This window comes from Netta rufina (genome assembly GCF_964035555.1).
Source record: "Netta rufina genome assembly, chromosome: 2".
Classification (NCBI taxonomy): domain Eukaryota; kingdom Metazoa; phylum Chordata; class Aves; order Anseriformes; family Anatidae; genus Netta; species Netta rufina.
In genome coordinates, this window is record NC_140124.1 from 1,004,917 (window position 1) to 1,021,551 (window position 16,635).

The 16,635-nt window shown below is 50.0% G+C and overlaps 1 protein-coding gene across 3 annotated transcripts in view; it reads right to left on the reverse strand.

Moving 5' to 3' along the window:
• DHX30 (DExH-box helicase 30) overlaps window positions 1-16,635 on the reverse strand; it is a 32,369-nt gene that overhangs the window by 7,092 nt on the left and 8,642 nt on the right. For all 3 annotated transcript variants that reach the window (XM_084282188.1, XM_084282187.1, XM_084282186.1), the window contains 9 exons: window positions 13,004-13,134; window positions 10,654-10,764; window positions 8,673-9,028; window positions 7,432-7,558; window positions 6,657-6,806; window positions 5,841-5,993; window positions 3,501-4,322; window positions 1,496-1,574; window positions 533-637 (listed from right to left, as the gene is read on the reverse strand). In XM_084282188.1, coding sequence (XP_084138314.1) covers window positions 533-637; window positions 1,496-1,574; window positions 3,501-4,322; window positions 5,841-5,993; window positions 6,657-6,806; window positions 7,432-7,558; window positions 8,673-9,028; window positions 10,654-10,764; window positions 13,004-13,134 — 2,034 coding nt within the window. The remainder of the gene's footprint in view (window positions 1-532; window positions 638-1,495; window positions 1,575-3,500; window positions 4,323-5,840; window positions 5,994-6,656; window positions 6,807-7,431; window positions 7,559-8,672; window positions 9,029-10,653; window positions 10,765-13,003; window positions 13,135-16,635) is intronic.

Sequence of the window (16,635 nt, forward strand, 5' to 3'; positions counted from 1 at the left end):
ACCTGCGTTTTTTTAGCAGCTGAGCTGTTCAAAGTCACACCCCTCCTGACCTTATTTGACACTGAATAGGGAGGACTGTTAAAAAACAAACAAAGAACCAAACCAACCAACCAAAAATTCTTTGAAGCCTCGCAGGGTAATCCTGGCTTTGGTTTTACATTTCCCTCCCGGGATGCAGAACATCGCATTCACTAGCAGAAGATGAACCACGGAGCACACCTCCACCCCACAAAACAAGTCCCAAAGAGCTTTCCTATTTAGGCTCAGCATGCAGCTACAGCAGGGCAGAACTCGGCAGTTTCCTCCTTGCCTACATCTGCATTGCTGGAGGCAGACAGGAAGCCAGTTTCTTTAATCACACGCTGCTTAGGATAGCCTCTGCCGGGAGTTAGTTGTGCTTTACATACGCCTTTGCATACACCAGAGCACACAAACTTGCTCTGTTATCTGTGTGCAACAGCTGAAGGGGTTGATCAAGTCAATTGGCCTCTCCTCCCGAATCCTGGGGAGAAATCTGGCCCTGCCATCTCACCTGGTAAGACGAGGTACCGGCTGTTCTGAGACCCCAGCATCTCCAGCAGGCGCTGCTGCACTCCCTTGATTTCCTGCCAGCCAGGGAGGAAGCAGAGGATCCCACCTGTAACACAGCAACAACACCTAACCTAGCAATCCAAGAGCATTTTCCCTGCTGGAGACTCAGAAACTGCAGACAGGACCTCTTATTCCCAAGCCCACAGCAACCCTTAGCCCAAAAAACCCAAAGAGAAGCAGGGCCAGGGCTGGGATGCCCCCTGCCAGCTGAGGAAACCTGCACCCCTCTCATCACAAACCGAGGACAGATGCAGCCACGAGGGAAGTCAGACCCAGGGAAATGTCCCCTGCCTGCCTGCTCGGCTGCACCTGCCTCTGTCAGCTCCTCAGAAGCTTGAAGTCAAAAGGAAACAAGGCTGGCTGTGTTCTGGGAGTGAATGCCTTCGAAGAGCTTTAAGTGTTTCCAAGCTAGTAGAAGCCATCTGAAAAATCCTCCCTTCACAGAAATATCATCTCCCAGGGAAGGAAATCCTCCCAGGACAGGAAAATAACTGCACTGAGCAGCACGAGGCTGCAGATGCTGCTGCACAGACACAGTTTCAGCCCAGGAGCAGGGTCTCTCAGGACAGCAGGACCTCGAGGTACACCGACACGGGAATCAGCAACCAACCCGGCTTCCAGACAGCTTTCCAAACTCCAGCAGAGGGGTTTGCATAACTGCCTGGAGCACCAGTCACCTTAACCTCTGCCTCAGGCATGAGGACTCATACGTTGTCTTAGCCAAAGAATTAGGTCACAGCAGACTGAGACCACTCAGCTCACCAGGAATTCCAGGCGGCCTTGCAGAACTCAGCACAACATTTGCTGTCCACAGGGGCTGTGCTCTGCAGATAACGTTTTTTTCCTCCCAGAAAAAAAAAAAAAAAAAAAAAAGGAAAGGGGAAGGGGGAAAAGCAGAACCTACCTGGTTCTCCGTGGGCGTCAATCTGGAGTACGAGGTCGGTGATCAGATCGAGGTCGAGGACGCATTCATCATCTGATTGCTGGATAAAACAGAAGCACGGTGAGGACAACGCGTGAGACAGGCACCAAGGGTGCTGACTGGGGAAGGCGCCCTCCAAGCTCTGCTGTTTGGAATCAGAGGTGGTCTCACGGGCACAGAGACGTGCCTGTCTCAGCCACAGCGACCTCATTCAGTGGTGGAGTATAAAAGCTTTGGTGTTGGGAGAAAAATGGGCAGCAGAGCCGTGCCGCAGGGTGTGATAAGCTCCCAGGTGACTCTGAACTTGGGTAGGATCTGCTGCTGCAACCCAACGCACGCAGATCCACGGGGCCCAAAGGATTCACACCCAGGTACTGGAAGAGCTGGGTGATGTGACTGCAAAATCCCTGTTATTTCTTAACGGGCTGGGGAATCTGCAGAGGTCCCAGCTGACTGGGAGCGTGCCCATGTCACTCTCATGCTCATGACCCTGGCTACTCCAGGCAGCCAAGCCCAGCAAGGGTTCACGAGGACAAGCCGTGCCTTACTAGCCTGATACCCCTTTATGATGAGGTTGCCTGCCCGGTGGGGTTTGGGGATTTTGGCAGACTTTGAGACTGTCTCTCAGTGTCCTCCTGGACAAGGCACCCAGCACTGCTGCAGTCACACCTCACGTACTGAGCACTGTTTATCTGTTACGTTCTGGGGCCCGAAAATATGGATGTGCCCAAAGAAGGACAACAAAGCAGTGAAAGGGCTCCAGGGCATGGCTTATGAGGAGCAGCTGAAGATATTTGGTTTGCTCAGCTTCGAGAGGAGAGCGAGGGGTGACCTCGTGTCCTGGTTTTGGCTGCTGGGGGGGTTAAAGCACGACACCACGCTGCTGCCTACAGCTTCAAGAGGGGGAGCAAGGGGATGGCTTAGAGCTGCGTCAGGGGAGGTTCAAACTGGACATTAACAAAAAAATCTTCACTGAGAAGATGGTCAGGCTCTGGGACAGGCTCCCTGGGGAAACAGTCACAGCCCCGAGCTGTTGGGTGTTCCAGCAGCTCGTGCACGATGCTCCCAGGTAGATGTTTAACCCTCAGGTTGCCCTGTGTGCAGGCAGGAGGAGGACTGACAACCACCATGGGTTCTCTCCCCCAGCTCAGGAGGTTCTGGGAGTGCAGAAGGACACACACAGATAAATAAGCAGCCATGCAGCAGACAGCAGAAAGGTGCACAGCCTTCCCAAGCGTCTTCTGGAGCGAGCAGATGCCTGTTCTTGGATGGCCTCCCCAGGACGAGGAGCCAGGAAGCTCAGGAGCCTGGGTTTGGCTCCATCTGGCACCCGCCCTGGTCACCACTGCTGCCAGTTTCCTCAGCTGAGGAGTGAGAATGTGCAGTCCCTTTCCTGCTCTCCAGACTTGGAAGCTGTACCTCTACCCAACAGCACCTCACGAGTAGCTAAAGTGAAATTTGGGAGGGCAAAACCAGGCCTTCCAATCCACCAGGCATGGAGCTGGTTGTCTCAGTAATGTGGAACTTAAGTCAGGTCAGCTTAAAAAGAGCAGGGGAAGAACCCAATCAGCCACAAGAGGAACAGGAAGATGGCCCTGAACACCAGGGGCCACCCTCAGCAAGTCTGCTGATGACACAAAGCTGGGAGAAGTCCTTGATACAACCAGGTGGTCACTCAGCCACCAGGAGGAACCTTCTCAGGCTGACAGAAACCTCACCAGGCTGAGCAGGGAAAGGTCAAACAAACTTCCCCTTACAGAGGGACAAGAGTAACTTAAATTTGAAGTCGCCTTTATCCGTAAATTAATTAAAATACAAGGGATTCTGCTAAGCTGATCTTAGCTCAGGAGGATTGACCTGGAATTAAAGCTCAGCAAACAATGCCCAAGGGCCACAGGACGAGGGACTGGTTCCAGGCCCTGCAGATACGCCCGAAACCAGCCCCTGACCCGAGGGGAAGAGCTTCAGCGCCGCGCTGCACACCCACCTTTATCTCGTAGTGCCGGTGTCGGTGCCGACCAAGCTTGGCCAGGATCTCTTCGAGATAGTACTCCTTCACCGGGTACATGAAGCCCGGCACCTTGACCACGGGGCAATCCCCGAAATAATGCGAGAAACGCTGATTGTCTCCCGTGGCGCTCATCAAGACCAGGCGCAGGTCGGGGTTGAGCTTCTGGATGCCCTTCAGCAGGATGAGCAGGAAATCCGTGTTGACGTCTCGCTCGTGGACCTCGTCCACCACCACGTGGCTGACGCCCTCCAGGCTGGGGTTGCCCTGCAGCTTGCGCAGCAGGATGCCCACGGTGCAGAAGAGCAGGGCTCCCCCCCGGGCGGGGGGCTTGCTCTCCAGTCGCACCTGGTAGCCCACGTTCTTCCTCATGTTGGGCCCCAGCTCCTGCGCCACGCGCTGGGCCACCGAGATGGCGCTGATCCTCCTGGGCTGGGTGATGACCACGTTGCAGCGGGCGCCGCGCCCCTCCAGGATGTAGTGTTCCAGCAGGAGCTGAGGGATGCGCGTGGTTTTCCCGCAGCCCGTGTCTCCTGCTATCACGACCACGGGGTTCTGCTCGATGGCCGAGAGGATGGTGTCCTTGTGAGGATCCACCGGCAGCGGGTGGCTCTCCTGCCACGAGGATCCTCTCCTTTTCCAGAGGGCCAGCAGGTTCTGGCTAAGGCGCACCTCCTCCGCCTCCAGCATGGGGATGTAGGTCTTCCCCGTGATGGCATCGCTGATTGCACCCGATTCCTTGCTCAGGTTCATCATGTCGTCAGCAATCCGGGGCCTGGATTCCCTGATGTCCACTGGGTACTGGGGGGAGACGGAGAAAGGTGTGAGGGGACAAGAAGCTCGGGAACAGTCCTCAGGAGGACAGAAAAATGAGTGCCTGGAATGGACTCAGCCAGACTGGCTTTGCAGAGCCCACAAAGCTTTACCAAACTCTTCAGGTTTCAGGTAGACCACCTTTTTTTTTTTTTTAAGGTACCTTTCAGGTTTTAGGTAGAAGTAATTCTCACTCAAAATAACCTCAACTCAATGCAACTCTGAGCAGCTCCCTGCATTTTCCTCGCTGCATCCCCTGAGGTTTGCAGCCTGCTCTCACAGATATGTTACGGCCAACACCCGAACTGACGGGCCCAGAACAGCATCTTGAGCTCTCCAGGTCAGTAGCCACACTGCATGCAGGGGCTGCAACAGCCCCAGAAGTCAGCTTTCTGAAACACTCAGGTTGCACCACCACCCTCCTTTCCCTCAGGAAGCCTGGACATTTAGCTTGCCCGAAACGTAAGCGTTCAGCTAAGCCAGAAACGCCCAATCTTGGCAAAAGAAAAAAAAAAAAAAGTAAGATCCTATGGGAATAAGCAAAAGGAGCAACAGCAGGTCAGCAACTGGCTAGACCACAAATCAAAGATGTTCACAGGATTAGGAGTTCAGTGACGGATCGGATCAGTAGCTTTGGGTTCAGCCTTGCTCGGGGTCCCAAGGGCAAGCCTTCCACACACAGCGTGACATACACATGGCAGGCAGAGCACAGCCTTAATTCAGCCACTCTAAGAGGTCACTCAGAAATGTCTGCTGCTTTAGGCATGGTTTTGGCTCCCTAGGATACTCCCTACCACTTGGTTTACTTTACAGCATCCCTAAGATATTATAAACATCCCCAGAGACCTCCAATGTTCAGCACCAGGAGCTTCCAAGCAGAGGCATCAATTTTTAATTACTTCAATGAGCTACAGACGTTTATACCTGCACCATGCCCATCCTCACCTTACGCTGGCACTAACTGCTCCTTTGGCACTGAATGCTGCCAAGGAAACCTGTCCTGGCACTGCTTCAGCACCCCTGGGTGTCCACCCCACAGCATGAAGAGACATCTCCTGGGACCTCACTGCCAGTGTTGGGGATCTGCACTCATCAATACCTTAGGAGTGCTGTAAGAGACACTCCCAAGGGAAAAATGAGTATTTACCAGCACCTGGTTCTTGTAAAGCAAAAACGTATAACCAGGGTTTTACGTTAGCAAGAGCTGCATAGGGCAGAGGTCATAAGCCTACAGGAGGCAGATTTAAGCAAAAACTGCACTTCCCAACACCCCAAAGGCCAAATAACACAGACAAACATCACAAATACATCCAGAGAAGGCCCTCTGCCCAAAAAGGGTCTCCTTCCCCATGGGTCAAAGACTGATCACTTTTGTGGCGAAACATCAAGTCGTAAATCCCCCCACCCTTTTGGCATGAAGCTCTCAACCCACGTGCACGCAGTCCAAGTTCTGACATTACACGTGATCAGCCAAAGGTGGTTCTGAGGCACCTGAGGAAGCCTTACATGATTCAGGTAGTTCTCAATCTTGCGCAGGGTGGCTTCAGGAACTTTGATGTGGCAGGGTTTCCTCTGGTTCTCACCAAGTTCCCGGAGCGAGGTCATGTTGTACATGGCGTGGCTGAGAGGGTTGTTGTTCTTGTCCACTAAGCCAAGGCTCTGCGAAGAGGAGAGGCAAACCAGACCGTCAGACACAAGACTTGCATGCAATTTGCTGGCACGTGTAGATCCTACAAGTTCCGATGGGTGAACTCCCTACCCCATAGCTCAAATCTATCACTGCTTGCTTTTGGCATGGCAAAAACATGCTCCTATCACAGCTCTGGTGAAACAGACACTAGAAGCAAGTAGACCCATCAAAAACACAGCAGCCACTCTCACTGTGGTTCTGGTTCATTGTGACAGCTCAGCACTAAGCCCTACACAATCTTCTTGGACTTCTCTGCTGACTCTAAGCATCTGCAGCAAAACCTAACACAGCAGTGTGGCTACAAGAACAGGAAGGTAAGTCTGTCTTAGTAGGCAGCACTGAGGGGTCCAGGAGAAAAAAGCTAACATTTAGTAGCAATCCCCACACATCCCTCTGTTGAGGGATCAAAACAAGCCCAACAGCCTTCAAGGGGTCATCACAGGGGGATGCCTGAGGGGTACGACAGCAGTTTGGACTGGATCCTAAGGTTTGAAAATGTGTTTATTGAGCATGAAGTCAGAAATAGAAAGTTTTAGGCGTCACCACAATAGTTTCAAATCTGGTGAGTGAGGTGCAAGGAACTTCTACGTATGACAGATTGGAGATGGGATGTGGGAACCACAGGTGCTTACCTTAAGCTTCTGACAGGCCAACGCCGCTGCTTTGTTTTCTGCCTCCACCTTGCGACGGCCCTTGGCAGCAAAAGTCATGGGACAGGGCCAGCGGAGCGTGAGCTTGCAGATCTTGGTCTTGGTACCTACTGTGCGGAACTGCATGTATTCCTAAAAGGCATGTAACCAACATCAGGTTGGGGGGGTGCTAAGAGCTTACACAGGCAGAGATTTTTCAAATATACCCCTCTATTTCTAAGCAGAGCTGAAATCAGTTTTATTTTCCAACACTAGAACAGGTTTAGTGCACTAAATTCCACCCCTGAGCTCATGAGTTGGAGGAGTGAGAGCAGCTGGCTGTGAGCAGCACACCCCTGGCAGCACACGGGGTGGAGCCCAGCCTGAGGTCTGGAAGGGAGCTGGGTGACACACACCGAAGGGAAGAATCACCACATACTGCCAGGAGTCGAGGTATGGAAAGATTCCGTCACTCACACATTTCTCTGAGTAACACCAGCTTGTGTTTGTTGCAGATATTAGGGGAAATGCAAGCTTAGCAGGAGAAAATATTCTCCTTCCTTCACACCAACAGCTCCTCTGTTGGCCTGACCTCAAGTAACAATGTTCCCGATGCTTCTGTTTCCTTAGCTCCTACCACTAAGACTTTTCTTGCTCTTCAGGCTGATTTTTCTGGGCCTCGTCTCTCCCCAGTTCTCAGCTGCCCTAAGAAGCATCCAAAGAGACCACAGTGAGTCTCTGAGCCTCATCCCGGCAGGTCAGTCCCCAAGCTCCTTACCTTGACTGTGGAGGAAGAGGTGGCGATCTGAATCACTTGGGCCAGGAGATTTTTGGGAAGTGGGAATTGCGTCAGAGCTCGGATGGCAGTGTTGTCGTCTGTCATCTCGATGGAACTCCCTCCTCGGCTAGATGGAAGAGGAGAACAGTTGGATATGCAAACAGCCACCCTGTGCTCAGACCCACCTCGCTTCAGGTCTGCGACTAAGATCAGGGTTATCTGTGCCTTCATATCTGAAAAGTCAAGTTGTGCCTTGCTGCTAAAGTCTGTCAGTCCCAGAATAATCACTCAGTGCAGGACTAAAAAGCAAGGAAGCCTTTACACTAGTACTACAAACCAACAGGTTTTAAGTTATTTTTAAAAATAACTACAAAAAGCAACAACAAAAAACATCATTAAGTTATTTCTGAATCCAAAGAGCATCCCTACAAACAACCACCACCAGGTCCTTACTGATTTTTTTTTCTCCCGTTGACTATTAAAATCTAAAATTTGTGCTCATAAAACATGAAGTCAAGAAAGCAACTACGGGGAACTACTGGGATGAAAAGGAACAGACTTAATACTGCCCCCAAAACTGTGGGGGTAGGGGTATCAAGAAAGGGACTCCGAACTGCATATGAATGGTTTTCTGGAAATAGAAATTGCTTTAGGCCCAGAACAATAAGAAAGGGAGCAAATGAGTAGGCAGCACTCAACCCAAAGGAGAGGACTTCAAAGATGACACCTTGACACTCCCCGGTGATTACAGCCAGGTACAAGACCAGGCTGCCCTGATCTCTCTCAGGGAAGAACTGGCACAATATTCATTGTTCAGCTCACCTACAGGTTATAGGATCACAAATCATTTAGGTTGGAAGAGACTACAAGATCAGTTTGTGCCAACCTTTAGCCCAGCACTGCCGAGTCCACCATTAAGCCACGTCACTAAGCTCTACGCCTACACACTTTCTGAAGACCTCCAGGGCTGGTGACTCAACCACTTCCCCAGACAGCCTGTTCCAGTGCTTCACAACCCTTTTCCTATTATCCAACCTAAATCTCCTGCAACCTAAGGCCATTTCCTCTGTCTTATCACTTAATGCTTGGGAGAAGAGCCCGATCCCCACCTCGTTATAGCCTCCTTAAGGTCACACCAGCAACGTGGAAAGCTGCAGCTCAACTCGGAGGAACCACAGGGCTGCCTCAGCTAAGAAAACCCTTTTTTATTGCCCTGCACCAGCAGCTATCGAAGCCCTTACCTCGCATCTCTGCCTGAGGTTCGAGCATCTTGATGCGCCATAGGTAAATAATCGGAAACATCGATCGCTTCTTCCTCCAGCTCCCCTTCCTCCAGCTCTCCCTCCTCCAGCTCCCCTTCCTCCAGCTCTTCTCTCCGCATCGCTTTAGGCATGCGGCCCTGCTCCATGGGCTGGATGGAGTCGTCCGGCTCCATGCGCCGCCAGCAGGTGGACAAGTCGGCGAGAGAAGGTCCGGACTTGGAGCGCCACTTGCCCTCCGAGCACCACCGCTCATCGGGGCAGCCAAGCTGGTCTGCGAGGAGCCGGTACTTTGCGGCATCAAACAGCTCGTTTCTGGGCCCCAGCAAACCCCAGCCCTGCAGGAGAAAAACGCAGTTAGCTGCAGTAAAGGGACAGGGATGGGCAACTGCGGGAAATTAAACATCTGGGAAAGGAGAGAAATGCAGGGGGAATTTCTTCATATCACACAGAAAGAGGAGAGAAAGAACAGGGACTTGCAGAAACAAAAAGTTTTCCTCCTGGTATTACTACTTCAAGGAAATTTGTTCACTAACCTCCCTTCCCAGAGCACACTTGCTTGGAATCCTGTAGCTTGTTGGACAGGCTGGGCTACATCTATGGGTATTTTACTAAATATTGTTAAATCCTTTTATTTTATAAGTTCTGAAACGCACCTCAGAGCATGGAATGCATCTGTTTGGTAAGGCTAAACGCAAACAAATATAACCTGGGATAACACAAGGTGAGAATTGAGTGAATGGTTCGCTTCCTTTTCTTTTTGCTTCCTTCTCTTTTCAGTATGCAGAAGCAGTATCAAGATCTCCCAAATCTATCGGATTTTGAAACAGAAGAGTTCCCAGTTTCTGCTGGCCCACCACCTACGTTTAGGACTGAGCCTTACATGAAGTTCCAGGCATACCTAGATTGCACCATGCACCAAATCCTACCAGACCACTGCAATACATTAAAAGTGACATCTTTAGGCCTCTGAGTGGTGTTGTTTTGTGCTGCAGGGCTGCCTAGGACAGCAAGAATTCACTTTGCTAGCTGCTGTACTCTACACTACATTCATCTCCACTCCAATTAACACCACCACTTTTCTTGAATTGGTGACTCTTCACTTAGAGCTGCATCTGTAGCTATTTCTGGAGCTAGGCCTGCACAAGGCCTCCCATTATGAGGGTTTCTCTTCAGTCCCAGGGTTGTCTTTTTGTTGTTTTCCAGCTCTGAACTGAAAGCACAGTTGAACCATTTCCCAAAATTTAGCGAATAATATTATTGCAAGTGTAGGTGGGACATTTTTCCCCCCTTGAAAACTTCCAGGCTTTCCAAGAAAGCCCAAAACAATGCTTTCATTGAATGTTGATTTGTGAGGATAAAACAAAAATACACCTCCACCGAACATGAACTGAATGAGCACCATGCTTCAGGTCAGGCAGTCACTGGAACAAGTTTTGCTAATCACAGGATCAAAGCAACTTGCCTCGTCAGAAGGCAGCTGAAGAAACTGCTAGTTTTAACGCTGCAATCTTTAACTTCTGAAGGCTTAAGTTAAGAACTAGATAGCTATTTCTTAATGTAGCTTTCTTGCCCTGCAAACAAATCCAAAAGCTCCTCTTGTCAGAGCACCTGGCATCTTTGCTAGGCTCCTTAGCAGGAAGCGCTGTTCCTACTGCACAGATGAAAGGGAAACTCCAAAAGCAAAGTCACTTGCCTGAGGTTACAGACAGAGCTAGTGGGAGAGCTGAGGACAAGATTGCAGCTTATCCTCAGACAGCTGCTGTCACACCACATCTCAGTGCCCTTTAGAACCTCACAGTACTTGCCTGATGGTGGCTGCACACACATCGACCGTTTCCAGTCCCAAATAAGAGGCAGATTAGCACAACCTTAAACCAGTAAGAGTAAAACAACACACCAAAATGGGCAAAGCCTGCATGCTCAAGGGCTTGGTTCATCAAGCTAAGGGGCAAAAGCTCACCTTGAAGAGCTGGCATGCAGCTGCTGCTGCCTGCCTCTCAGCATCAATCTTCTTGGTCCCATAGCCTTCCACTTCCACGTTCTTAGGCCACTTTATATGCAGAGTGACTTTCTGAAAAGCAAAGATAAGCAGCAAAGTGAGACAGCACAGAGCAATCAACCCCTCCCCTCCACCAGAAGCACCGTTACTTCAAACATCTCTGAACTCTGGATAAAGAAGGTAACTACAAATGAAAATCCCAAACAAACTGCTTGTTGGGTCGCTTTACGGGATGCTCCATCCCAGTACCACACAAACAAAAGCCTGGAACCAGACACAAGGTGCCCACAGCCACACAGAAGCCGGGTGACTGAGGCAGGCCCAGGAAGCAGGCTGCTTTCCAGCACAGCACCACGTACCGCGGGCCGGAGCTTCGCAGGTGGCGGTGTGTCAGCCCCGAGGAATCAAATGCCAAGAGCTTGTTACAAGAACAATTCAGTCTCAGGGTAACTGCTCCTGTGTGCACCGCAGCACACCACACCAGAGGAGCAACAAGCACTCTCCAACACATTTCCAGTTGCAACAGCGAGCAAATCTTTCTGCTTCCTTGTCCTAGCTTCAATTACACAGGCAGGTACCGCGCTCCTCGGGCAGAGGAGCAGCAGCCTGCAGCTCGTGCTGCCCGGCACAAGCTGTTACAGAACTAACAGCACCACCAGAGCTCCTCTTCTCCCAGCACAGTTGGTTCCAAGCTGAAAAACCTGCAAAGAACACTGAGAGCTGAACCCTGCCCTTTGGTAAAAACTGCTCCAAAGGAAGAGCTCGCTCGACTCCCGGCCCCGCAGATGCCGCAGCTGAGTTTCTGCAAGGCTCAAAGGAGGGAAATGCCAAAGGAATTCTCTCCTGTTTCTGCAGCAAAGATGAAAGGTGGCATTTAGGTCCGCTGGGAAAACCCCACCTATAAGGCTAGAAAAAAAAAAAGGCTCCTGACTTTTCAACAGCCTCCATCTGGCTGCCTGCCTGCCTGCCATCTGAATCTCATCTTACTGCACAAAATTGCTACGTATTTTGCCTAAGGACTCTGCATAAAAAGACACAGAGCTGCTGAGAAAAGAAGTTGTCTCGTGAAGGCCGGGTTACTTGGCGCTCACAAAAAAAGTCTTGTCCACTTCCAACCAGGACTTCCCCAGTTTGTCCCACCTGTCCTCCTGTCCCCACACTTCTTCCTGTTGTTTTTTTGTTATGTTTTGTTTTTTCCCCACCAGCCCTTGTTTTCCACAAGAGCTGTTTTAGTTTTTGTTGTAAGTTTGTTTTTAAGAAATCTAAAGTTATGGACGACATTAATCTGTGTTAGTGCTAGCAAGAATTTGAACTGATTACAGAGACTAAAAATGATGAGGCACTAGGTATGGCATTCCTAAACATCAGCTAGGAAGCTGCACTGCTGCTTGAGGAAAAGCAAGTAATGCAGGAACACAAATAACGAAGGAATTCCAAAGCAACCATCAGTAAAGTATTGCCTAAAAGACGCGTATGCTCAGAAAGGATGAGGTAATGAAAAGTGTCTGGGAAGTTTTAAGACAGAATGTTATTGGAAAACGTTAATCCATCAGAACTGAATCTTTTCCTGGAATGTACGTTGCAGCTAAACTTCAGCTGGAAAGGGCTTCTGCTCGAGACAGAGCGAGAGGCCTGGGGCCACAGGGGGTGTACAACAGGAGGAGGCAAAGCCCTGAACACAGAGCACCTGTGAGTTCAGAACTGCTCAATTCCTCGCCGAGATGGGAGGTGAGAGCCTTACATCCAAGCTCCAACTGATTGGCAAAATGTTTGCCTGGAATTCCTCTGGTTCATTTACCAACAAGCACCTCTGTATTTAACTTTGCCCTTAAGTAGTACTAGAAGCCTCTCTCCATTCCAAGCAAATTCATCTCTTCTTATTGCAATTTTAGGCTTTCTTAGGCTTTTTTCTATTCGAATATAGAAACAAAATGTAGCCCTAAGGTCTGACACATAGCACTGAGTTACCATTTTCTAAGGCAGTAGGTTACAAAGCCCAACACACTCGACAGCAAACTACGTGTCCTCCTGCTAAGGAAAGCCCATTAAAGGACAAAAAGAGCAAAAATTCATCCTTCCACAAACAAAAGGAGGTGGACAGCACCTGCATTTACATACGTGTTGAAGCACGTGGAAACAGAGAAGCAGAAAAAAGTGAGGAAATCTTGTTTGAAAGATTACAGTACAACTTTTACATGGACTTTATGTGCTAGAACTTTCTCTACTAAAGGGTTACTTTGAGGTTTAACAGTGTTCCTGGCTCATTCACACCATACCCACCTACCACCAGTGCCTGGTGCAAGAGGATTACCTTTTTTCTCGGCCCATTCGTGTGGATGTATACCAGTTTGTCCCTTGCATGAGAAATGCCCAGGGCTCGTCCAATCACGCTGTTGAGCAAGTTTTTAGGCTGTGGAAATTCCTTCAACAAGTCTCTGGAATCTAAAAAAGAAAAAAAAAAAAAAAAAAAAAAAACAACAGAAGAGCTAAATGTCTTACAATTCTTGTGCAGTCCTGTTCAAAGACATGTCCTAACACCTGCTTCGATGCGGCTCTGGGAGCGTAAATGTCTCTAGGGCTACAGACAGGGCAGCAGGCAGAAGCTCAGAGGTTCACCAACGTCTCCAGGCATCAGCAGAACGGCACGCAGGAGTGCAAAGTCTCCTGAGCACCAAACACGAGATTATACAGCATTGTTGGACATTTTGGAAATGCAGCATCACCAACACTTCTCCTGAAACACAGAGATTGCTTTTCCCCTCCTTTCAGAGTATGAATTTAAAACTTCCAGTTAAAACCGCAGCGCTGACAGTCTAACTCAGTGCTAGCCCTAACTCAGCGACACTAAAAAGTCTTTCCAAACCGTTGTGATTTTCTTTTCCCCCCCAAAAAAACACGGTATCACCAGAAAAACCGTCAGACAAAATACACCCAGCTGAACCCGAATGCAAACAGCCTAGCACAGAACTCAGAGCCGGTGCCATTCCCTCGCTGTGAAGGCAGAAGTGGCTCTGTTGCCATCCTTCGGCGTCAGAAACAAACTGAGCAGTAAGCATCTCGAACAGACTTTGGGATTTGCAGCCGCCTCCTCAGCCACGCACGCCACCTCGGGGTTACACCGGGGGACTCGACAACACGCAAAGTGACTCCTTCGAGCTGCTCGTCAGGAACTGAAAACGTAAAAGAACATTTTGGGAGTGCAAGGAACAGGAGAAGGGAAAGGGATCTCCCATCCTGCAAGGGCAGAACTCCATTAATATCTCCTCGCCGACCACCACCAGGGCTGGGGATTACTTTTCAGAAGTGGGACCCATGAGGACCATCGGGGCAGCACAACACAACCGCAGGAATCGGGGATTCCTGATGGAGCTACCAAATTGAGGAGTGAGAAACGGCCCGTCCGTGGCACTCAGAGCATCATCAAGGGCTGCCGTTGCATTTTCCCAAAATCTCTGATTGCAGAGCTGCTGTAATGAAGCTAGACAGAACGGCCTCCAAAGCAGGAAGTATTTAAGTGAAGAGCCCTGCGATGTGGGCATAGAGAGCCACTGTCACAAAGCTTCATCCAAGAGAAAGGTGAAGTTACCAGGAGGTGAGACTGGAGATCCTGGGGTAAGGTTGAGCAAAAATGACATTGCTGATCCCATCGCCCTCTCCAACAGCAGCACCAAAAAGCCAGGGTGCTGATTCAGGGCTCAGAAAAGAAATTACTAACACCAGGCTTGCAAGTTCTTCCGCAGAAGCACGGAAGAACCAGCTGAACCTCAGAGAAACAGCTTCCAGAAGCCAAACAGCCCAGCTACCGCAGGAGTTTGGGTTCCTCAGCACGCAGAGGGATGCTGAAACAAAACCCCGGGGCCCTGCGATAAGGACACCGAGAGCCAGGTATCATCTGAGGAGAGGTTGCTCTGTAATCCTACAGCTGTCTGACTGGCAACTGGCTCCGTTCGGGGTTAGTTTTCTACCTGTGGGCAGCAGCAAAATAAAACTGGAACCTGCGCCCTCTCCTTGACCACACCAACGGGGAAAAGAGCCTGCAACAGCTTTCCACCACTCCCAGCAGCACCGTTATAAAGGATAACAGGGGAGCCCTCGGGCTGCTGTTCTTCACAAATCCTTGAGCAAACCCCTCGGACACCTCAGAGGGATGCAGAGGAGGAAGAACCCTGTGTTAGGATCTCCTCTTGTCCACCAGCTGGCCAGGGCAGCATGAAAACTGTCTCAGTCTCAGCAAACCACAGGCCAATTTTCTGCAATTGCACAGCAAACACGAGGCACCCACCTGGCCGCACAGCAAGCACCGCCACATTCAGACTTGTACCTGTTCAGGAAAACTGGAAAAAGTGCCTCAAATTTTAGCCCTCCACACGTCTATTCCAACCCACGGTGCTGGGACGCTCGGAGGGAGGCAGAGTAGCCCAATTCCCAACTGTCCTATTAAATTCATTTAATAAAGGAGACATAAATAAAACCCTCCAGCAGCAGCCTGTATTATTTGGCCTCTGGTTGCTTCTCCTTTCAAAAGCAATACCCCGAGGAATTCTGTGATAGGGAACAGATGGAGGCAAGAAGTGCATTCTTTCTAAATGCCCAGAAAAAAAAAAAATGCATTTACCTAAGGAGAGCCAATTCCTCAGATTCTGAGGTGACTCCTCAGACAGGACTAAATATTTAATCCATCCTCAAGCGAAGAAAAGGGGCTCTAAGTAACAAAGCCGAGATCTGGCTTGCAGTTGAGGCTCTGAACTCCCAGCTGAGACACAATGTCTTCTTCACAGCTGACAATGCCATATTCAGCAGTGCCATCTGACGTATCTCCAGCGACTCCGAGGCTTGATGGATCACCCTCAGTCCATTCTTACCCCGAAATGAAGAGCTGAAAGGCTCTTATTTTGCACGGAGCCGTGCCTCGCTCCTAGTTTTTAAAGAAACAACCCCAAACCGCAGCCCTGGATTTGCAGAACATTTCCTCCCCGACAGATTGGATTTCTTGGCACCCTCACCCGGAGAGTGCCTGAGCTCTCTGACTGCTGAGAACGGATATTTGGGTAGGAACGATGCTAATGGAAGGCACAGCCCTGCAGAGGCAAGGAATACAGACTCATACTCCCCGAAAAACAACACAAAAAAGCTGATTTTCACACCCAGTTCCAGTCGAGCCAGAACCACGCATGGTGTCCACACCTCAGCTCCGAGACCACGAAGGAATATTAAAAGCCCGTCTCAGATAACAGGCAGCTCAGGGTGGGTTTGCCAAATGAAGCCAGTTAACTAATTCCTGTTCCTTCAGCTTAACTTGATTGTGGAAGCCAACGATAATTCCAAGCAACTCTGAAAGAGAAAAAAAAAAAAACTCTTCTTTGTAGTGGCTAAGCCTTCTATTAACCTCAACAAATCTGACAAGTGAAGACACCATCAGGTAGAGCAAGAGCACCAATAAACGGCCCGTGGTCTCGTTCAAGGCAGCCAGAGGAGTGCTGCATCGATTTGAACAGTTCCTGTCTTCCCTGGAGAAGCAACAAACGAGCAGCAAGGACAAACTATGAAACGCGGCGCTCACCAAGATGCGAGCTCCTGCTTACATATTCATCTCAGTGAGGGATGCTCCTAACAGATCAAAAATTCACAGAGAAGAAAGCCTTGGGGATCCAAAAAGAGCCACTTCATAAGGAATTAGCCCAGGCTCATTTTACTAGGGAGAGATGGCAAGAGAAAAGAGCTTCCACCGGCTGAGAACACACCAAAACAACGTCACCTTTTTCTTTTTTTAAATCATCATCTAGAGACCCTGACCAAGCTTCTCTTTGAGTACACACAGAAATAAAAACCCACGTGTGGTTCTTGCCTAAAGAAGGACAAATTTAACACTGGTCACCATGCCAGGGGCCAGCCCTGGCTGAGCTCCGAGCGGGGGATTGGGCCACACAGCACCCAGAGGGTCTC